The following is an 8,930-nucleotide window of genomic DNA, read 5'->3' as shown; positions in this document are numbered from 1 at the left end:
ATGCTAATGTAGATTGTGGAGGGCTGAAACCTGGAGAAAACATATATTGCATTATATGTTTTTTGTTAAAATTGTAAAAATGGATTTGGAATCGTGTTTTTATACAAATTCACTTAATTTTATTAATTTTCAAGTTTTGAAAATAATTTTACACATTAAATATATATTTACTTGTAAAATCAATAAACTTTATTAGTCGCCTTGTGATTTTAAAAACCTTGAATAACAAAAAGGAATATTCAATGTCTGTACTGATGGAAAATCTCACATTACATGAATTAAACAAATATAATTAAAAAAATAAAATAAAATTGCAAACACAAACATAAGAAATTGATGTTATATTAAAAAAATAAGGTCAAGAATAGAATTGATATTGAAAAACGGTTGTTTACAAATTATATTATTTCTAAAATACCTTTTACATCCTAAGTTATTTATTCTTTCAAGATTTTTACCAAACTATATCATTTTTTTTTTTTACAAAATGCCCTTTACCAAGACATATTTTTCTTGTAAATTCGTCTGCAGTACACCAAAGGGGAAGATTTGTTGCCTCAGAGAATAAAGGGCACTGGGGAAGTTAAAGAAGAAGGTTCGGGAGATGCCAAGATTTATTGGGAGACACGTGGATGGCTTAAATCATCTCAACCACATGTCGGCGACGCGTGGCAGATAGAATTGGCAATAATATGACTTGGTCCTCAATAAATCTAGGACCTAATTTTTATTTCAGTACAAGGAAGAGGCATTGTAGGTTTTATCCTTTGGTCTTAGTCCATGGGAGGCCCGACCAACCTCAAATTGGTCACCAAATTATTCTTTCATTTCTAATTCAGTACCTGCGATCCTTCTTATCATCCACTTTTAATCCAATAAAACCTTACAATTTCATCCTTTATAACCTTAATTCCTACAAGACTGTTACATCGTCACACCAACCACTGCTAGGGAGGGTTACTCATATTTATTTTGGTCCCTGTATTATTAACATTTTCTAATTTCTCTTTTATTATTTAACTACGCTTGAAGATCCTGTCGCCCCTGTTATGCGTGGTTCCATATAAATGTTAGAAAAAACAAAGTGTACACAGACTTTTTTTTATTTTTTTATTAATGTGAATGTTTAAATAAATTTATTTAGATATATTTTAATTAATTTTATAAATTTTAAAATTAAAAATTATATAAATTTTTAGTAATTTTTAAAAATCTCAAACTAATAATTATTAAAATTTGATTAGTCAAAACTCTTTAGCATTTATGTTCGGGAACTCTTGTTGCAGGTCAGGACATAATTTTGACCGGTTGCTAGGGGCATAGTTGTAAGACTCGATAGAAGGTAAATCCATCATTTTAATAAAAAAAAAATAGTTTCTGCTGGCTTTCATAAATGGCCGCCAAGGCAGATTGATTTTCTTAATCCTCATGGAGGCAACAGATCGATGAAAACAAGAAAACAGGCGCCATTTCTTTTAACAGCGAAGAAAGGGAGATGGAAGACAATTCAGTGCAGAGCTCCAATAGATGGCTTGAAGATCTCTCAAATGGTTTAGGCCACCAACTGGAGGCAATTACTCTTGAAGGTCTCAAAATAGTGAAGGCACACAAGGGTTTCTTACTCTGTAATTTTGTCGTTTCAAACCGCATATCAGTTAGTCCTTTCAACCACCTAGTAACATGGAATCTTTCTTGCTTTCTATTTTTCATATGCTAATAAATTGATGTAATGTAACAATTGTTATGCTAGGATGCAGATGGGAATTGGCATGTTGGATCCATGGCAACGTTGATTGATGATGTGGGTGCAGCTGCTATTTACTCCTATGGTGGCCATGTCAAAGCGTCTGTTGACCTCAACATCTCCTTTTTATCCACGGCTAAAATTCAAGTTCACTTTCGACTCTTCCTTTCAATTATTTTATTTTTTGTGTATTTATTCTAACATGACATGGCCGCATAGAATGAATCATCAAGACTTGACTTTTGAGTTCTGCTTGTACTGGAAACTCATGAGAATGAATTGGGAGATGGAGGGGTTATCATTCAAATCATCCAGGCTGACAAGCTGTTAGGCCGTTAGGGCTAATACATTATCGACAAGCTGTTAGGCTAATACATAATCAAGGTTTACAGAAAGTTTTAATGCAGGGATTCGGGAATTATTGAAGTAGTGCTAGGGAATATGATCTATTAGACAAAATACCTCTAGGCAATGAAGACAATAGATTGTAGTTGAAAATGTATCAGTGTAATCTTGCTTTTCCTATTCATAAAACTTTCGCCACAAGTAGCTATGTTTTTAGACGTATCAGTATGATATGCACGCCAATTCAAATGGCAAACGTTTTATAATTTATTGTGTCAGAATTCGTTTGTCCTTGGTAGAAAACTTACTTGTTCAGGGCCTTTTCCCTGTAATCCTTCAGTGAATAGTATCTCCTTTATCACAATCCCTTCATTCTTTGTATCTCCAAAGGGGCCGGTGAAATTGCAAATATATGGACTTCACCTCAGGAAGGATCTCTGGTGTCATCTTTGAAGGAAATTGTACCAAGTGACAAAAGGGAGCATTCAAAGCTATACTTCTGGAGAAGTAGATTAGAGGGAAATCAATAATGCATTTGCTCCTTTTCTTCTTTCTCACTATTCCTAAATGTATGTTGCTACTATGATGGCAGGAAGAAGTTGAAGTAGAGGCAAAGGTTGTGGGGGACAAGGGAAGGATAACATCAGTGCTCGTAGAGGTTAGAAGGAAAAGTAACGGGGAACTTATTGCTCTGGGAAAGCAATGGATGGCCTCACATAATAATTCAAATAAAGCCAGCAAGCTTTGAGTTTATACCATTTACATTCGATATGCAACAGAGGTTAGCTTAGGTGGGGGAGAAACCAGTGTTGTATCGAGCCTTTTTGTAATAATTGGCATGAATTTCACTTGCATGAAGTTTCAGCTCATTAAAGTTTCCAGTTGCAGTCCTGCATCGTCTTTTACACACACACACACACACATATATATGACCAGAAAACTCTCTTTTAATTTGTTTTTGGTTCCAAGTCTTTGCTATATATGAGGCTCATTGTGGAACATTACAAGGAAAATCCGTTCTTATACAAAAAACTTTCTTTGCAAATTTTGTCTAGCTGTTTTCATTATTTTCCTCACGTACACTTCCCTCCTCGATTATTTTGCTAATATAAGTATAGGACTTTATTTTGCGATACACCGAAGAAAGGTTCAAGCCCAAAAATATAATATAAACCCCATCAAGCAGCCATGACAAATTCATGTCCGTTTTGAAGTTCTTATGACCTCGTTTGTAAGCAACGATATCATCTTTTCTAATGCCTGGACCTGCACAGTTGAGAGGACCTGCAATAATAATTTAATCTTTATAGATATTGTCATTACCTGATTTTCAAATTCATTTTATTAATAGTTTTATAAAACTTCAAATACACACAAGTCATTTTCAATATTTTTAATATTTTTTTAAAAAAATTTAAAATTTAAAATTTTATTTTCATCATACGCACTTTTTTATCATGAAGTCATCATTGACATTGTTTTTTTTTTTTTTAAATATCAAAAAATAAAAAAATAAAAAATAAAAAATATATACATGAACAAGAAAACCAACTATGCAAAGGAAGAACACGTAACCAAAGATGCAAAGAAAGAAAAATAAGAGATTTAAGTGATTTTTTAGTTGCTTGGGGAGTAAACAATTAGAAAAAAATAAAAATAAAATTATTTTATCTATAAATAAATGATTGTACCATATATAAAAGAAAAGAAAAGTATTAATACAAAAAAAATTAGTTAGAACATTAGCCACACAAAAACATCTTCTTGTATGCCTTACATTCTCTCCCAAGAAACCAAGAAAAAGCAACAAAATCCTCCCATTTTCTTTCCCATGTACAGCACAAAGCTACGAACTTGTGACTTCACTCTCTTTATGGAAGAAAACCTATAACTCTCGAGACAGGCAATAAATAAATAAATAAATCTTTATATGCACCAATTTTGCACTCTCCTAAAAATAAAGAAGAAAAAAACTAGAAAAAAAAAAGAAACAATCTTTCTCTCATTTTTCAAAACAGACCGAAAGGATACCTTACATTTAAGAGTACCACCTCCTCCTCCGAGATAAGCCATTATGGTTAGTGTTGCCATCACCCACCAGCACATTCATGTCAAAACCAAAAAAAGTAAATAAACACAAATTTTTTTTTTCTCTAACCTCCTTAACGAATGTAACAACTCACAACAACTATCTTTTTAATTGTTCTTTGTTGACAACAACAAGACCATTAAAGATACACCTCCTCTCATCCGTTCAATTGTCCTTTATTGACAACAACACCATCAAATATACAGCTCCTCCCCTCCATTTCAGTTGACAATCATCCTTTCAATTGTCATTCATTGATAACGATAACACCATCAAAGATACACCTCCTCTCCTCCATTTCAGTTGTGAAGAACAACAACAACAACAATGCTTTCAACCATCAATGAAAGACAATCTTCTTTCTTGCTTAACTACACTATGAGTTGCCTACAACCTCCATTTCTCCTTCCAATAGCATCCAATAGCCACAAACAACATCAGCAAGCCAACCCCCATAAACAATAGTGAACTGCACCAGCAACTTCTTCTCTCTTGGTCGAACCACCCACGACAACTAGATCCTCTCCTCCATTTCAGTCGTGAACAATAGCACTAACAAAGGAGCTTCTTCCTAAACCAGCAGGCTACACCAGCACCTCCACCAAGGGCTATTGTCTTTATAGTGCCGCCAACCAAACAACACTCGCCCAGGTAACCCTTTTTCCTTCCTCCTCCTCCCCCTAACATGTGGTGCTTCTAGTGCTAATTTATTAAATAATAAAAAATAACAAATATTTAAAAAGTTTGGGATATAACTCCTTTTCTTAATTTATTTTCTTTATATATATAGTTTCTCTTCCAAAAACACTGCTAATTTATAAAAAAAAAAGGAAAAAAGAAAAAAAAAAGTAAAGGTGAAAAATAACTCAAAATAAATCATTTATCTTAGCTTAAGCAACATGTTCATGAATTGCATAGTACTTTAATGAAGTTCATAAAAAAATTAGAACCCAATCATCTCCACATTCATTTTATAGCTTACATAACTTATTACAACCAGAATCAACATCAATCTTCTTCTTTTTTTAATTTTTTTTTATCAATAATTACAAAAATCTTCAAAATCATAAAATCCTCACCATTGAAAACTTCACTAATACACCACCATCACCCTACAAACTCATAAATACCACCACCACCATAACAAGTGCATCCCTATAATATAATATATCTAAAAACTCGTATAATGATTGGTTTAGTAGTGATGCAATTGTTTAGTTGTCAGATGCCGCTGCCAAGTTAAATTCATTCTTTATTATATCAAAGTCATATCTTTTGGTATAATCATCATGAACATTCCAATAAAGACACACATCGATGTAATTAAACCAGACAATTAACTAACATGTTACAGCCATGATGAGTATGCATTAGTTAGGGTGCAAATGTTAGGGGTGAATGAGAAATTTAATTTAAAATAGAGTCGTGTCCTTTTAAAATTAAAAAAAATATTTTATTTTTAAATACAAAAAAAATCATAATCTTATATATACATAGACAATTCCAAAAGGTATTTTATTTTTATAACAACTTTGGCTCTTTAAAACTCCTCTTTTATTTTTCTTCCTATCATATATTTATCTTCTTCTTATGTTTGTTCTTCAGAGAGTTACATTCATATATTTGATTTGCTATTTATTCTAGTTTGTACTAGTGAAAATATAATGAAAATATAGAATTGAGTAGAACTAATAAACAATATTGCAATCAAATTGCAAGTCTTAGATGATAAACAATAAATTATTTTAAGATCAAAGAATTGATTCTGACCTCAATTTATATCTTACAATTCATATTATGTCATTATACATTATAAATTGAATTCTTTTAAATGTTGATTCGTATATATTTTATATGTATTTATATAAGCTAGATTAATTAATTTTGTAACGGAAAAAAAATAACTATCTTAAAATAATTTAGATTATTTCTTTTGTTTTATGTATGTGTGTGATCTGGTTATATATTTAATAAACAATATATCAAGAATAATTTTTTGCATACAATTTGTCAAAATAAATTGTTCTTAGTGCCTTAAATACTAATATTTTACCTACACACTAATTCTGTATTCTGACATTAATTCGACTTTTATATATTGAATCTCATTCATTCATTATCTTTTTTATATTTATTGTCATTAATTTAACAAGTTTCTTATATGCATATTTTATCCCTTTTTTCCATAAATTTATCATATATTGCTTTGATATATCTACTTTATATCTTCTTATCTTTTTCATATTTTCCATTAATATTTCATGTTGCTTATATGTATATTTGTTGTCATTAATTCTATCTTGTTATCAATTTCTCATATACATACCTTCTAAAAAAAGCATGTTGGGTGTCCAACATAAAACCTAGAAAAAAATAATAACCACTTATCACTTACCATTTGTCTATAAAAACCTTTTATGCATTGAAAAATATTTAAAAATAATCATAGTTCATGAGAGTTGATAAAAGAAAAGTTCAAATTGTTCGTCAAGAGTCTAACCTAACATTTATAACTAAAGGAAAAACTTACACAATAAAATAAAAAAAAAGTAAAAAAAAATATGAAATTACATTGAAAAGATATTTTTTGGAATTTATATATATATTTTTAAAATACATTTGAAAATAAATATAAAAAATAAACTATAACAATAACATTGTGGATTAGCTTATATTAGGGTTAATAAGAGAGCAAATTGATAAATCATTAAGGGGATTAGACTAGAGCTTATATTTTAAAAATTAATAAGATGGTAACCCAACTTAGCTGACTCGAGATCCTAAAATCTAGGTTCAAGAGAACAACCAAATCAAGTGTCAATTTACACTCTTACTCATTTATATGATGAATAGGGTTGCATGTAGTGAAAATTAGGATAAACTAAGCTTTTAATAATTCTCATAGGTTTAGAAACTCAAGTAGGATATTATGAGATAGTTTTAGTAAGAAATCACATATATGAGTGCGATATGAGTTTGTTTCTATATGAATTGAAAAGACTAAATTTTCTAAAGCACTTATAGCCAGGACGTGTTTAGGACAACAATGAACACAACCATGAGAATAAAAAATTATATGAAGAGGAATTATGTATTTACTATTATCTAAATATACAAAAAAGATCTGAACAAATCAAGGTATCATATTCACTAGTTAGTTAAGTAAAATCGATAGTTTTAACTATGAAAGACTCTCTCTGTCTCGCTCGCTCTCTCTCTCATTGTTTATCTTGATTAAAAAATTTCCATTAATGTGACTAATTGTTAGTGGTGAATGATTAGTACTTAAAAGTGAATTTTTATCAAGATTTTATATCATCATTTTGCACTTGAAGTATCAATAACTCCTTACCTAAAGCATGTTTTATAATAATATATCTAATAATATAAGATACCTTTAATTTGTGGTAAATGTTCATTTCAAATGCAGGCCTATCACATAAATGAAAGGATTGATTGATGACTTTAAGAACTTAAATTGCAAGGGCAAAAAGATGACCAAAATTAGAAAAGAGATGTTGGTGCAATCCAAATCAGAACACTGTTCGGTAATTGGGTCATATCTGGAGCTATAGATCTCAAATTTAGGTCTACTTTATATGGATGGAAAGGTAAGACATAGGCCTACAACTTTCATATGGAGCCCAAGATCTAAAAAGGCCATTTTCAAGTCCAAATTGTAGCAACAACAAAGAAGCCCGAATGTGTCCTCCAGCCCGAGCACTGTTCCGTATTTTGGCCATATCTGGAGTTCTAGAAGTCCAAATGAGCTGACTTTTTTACACAATAAAGCTGAGACAATTGGCTATAACTTTCATGTTTTTAAGTAGCTCCAATGTTGACGTTATCAATGACTTTTTGGGCAGACAAGAGAAGATAAGGATTGTCACCAAGTCAAGAGTTGGCCACCCACTCATCAATTAGTCATCAAATCAATAGTTCCCAATTTTGGCCTATAAAAGGAGGCATTTGTCATGCATTTAGGCATCTTGGCTCCAAATAAAGATCATGCTCTTGCTTTCTCTCTTTATATTTTTTGTAATGTTTATGCTTTACTTTCATTAATATCAAGTTTATGCCTTTCATTTCCTTTCCTTTACTTAGTTAACTCTTATCTTATTTATATTCTTATTTTGTTTATTTATTTTTCTTTCTTTCATTATATTTAGCTAAGTTTATTATGTCAAGGTGAAAAGGTTACACTAATGGTGTAAGAATAAGTATAGTGTAAACTTAATATGAACTTTAATGTTTGATACTAACATGCTTTGTATTTGTTATCTTATTCACTCTTTAATACTTTGCTTGTTAAATGACTAATCTTGATTTATGTTGTATAATACTTGGTACAACAAATGCTTGGCACTTTCGTAGCCCATATTGTATGGTATAACCGACACCTGAGCTATGAAAGGAACTTGATTTGTTGTTAACATAAGTTATAATCATGAATGCTTGACGAGATTTACAAGTATTAGCATGAATTGAATAAGATGACTAATGTAATCATGTTAACAATCTATATTTTGATTGGAACCTCCTTTGTGTGTGGTTTCCAATTAACTAATAAGAGTTTATACTATACTTGTTTGACATACCATTAGTGGATCCTCTAACCTTGATATTTATTGTTATCATTGTTAAATCTTTACGTTAATATTCTATCTCAAAGTTCTCATTTTCTTCTTCTTCTTCTTCTTTTTCTTTATTATTATTATTATTATTATTATTATTATTATTATTATTATTATT

The 8,930-nt window shown here is 30.5% G+C and overlaps 1 protein-coding gene across 1 annotated transcript; it reads left to right on the top strand.

Annotated features, from left to right (window-relative positions):
• The first annotated feature begins 1,370 nt into the window (after positions 1-1,370).
• LOC105117330 (uncharacterized) lies at positions 1,371-2,979 on the top strand. The gene is made up of 3 exons (XM_011014950.1): positions 1,371-1,654; positions 1,751-1,891; positions 2,682-2,979. Exons 1-3 carry the CDS (start codon positions 1,496-1,498, stop codon positions 2,835-2,837), a joined length of 456 nt encoding a protein of 151 aa, XP_011013252.1. The 5' UTR covers positions 1,371-1,495; the 3' UTR covers positions 2,838-2,979.
• Positions 2,980-8,930: the final 5,951 nt, after the last annotated feature.

The sequence above is a fragment of the Populus euphratica genome, unplaced genomic scaffold, assembly GCF_000495115.2.
Source record: "Populus euphratica unplaced genomic scaffold, PopEup_1.0 scaffold1299.1, whole genome shotgun sequence".
NCBI classification, from domain to species: Eukaryota; Viridiplantae; Streptophyta; class Magnoliopsida; order Malpighiales; family Salicaceae; genus Populus; species Populus euphratica.
This window is presented reverse-complemented; position numbering and strand designations above follow the sequence as displayed.

Bases quoted from the DNA above. Each gene is read 5' to 3' on its own strand.
- LOC105117330 (XM_011014950.1), top strand. From the start codon at position 1,496: ATGGAAGACAATTCAGTGCAGAGCTCCAATAGATGGCTTGAAGATCTC. The intron at 1,655-1,750 runs GTTAGTCCTTTC...TTGTTATGCTAG, and splicing joins TCGTTTCAAACCGCATATCA to GATGCAGATGGGAATTGGCA. The intron at 1,892-2,681 runs GTTCACTTTCGA...CTATGATGGCAG, and splicing joins TATCCACGGCTAAAATTCAA to GAAGAAGTTGAAGTAGAGGC.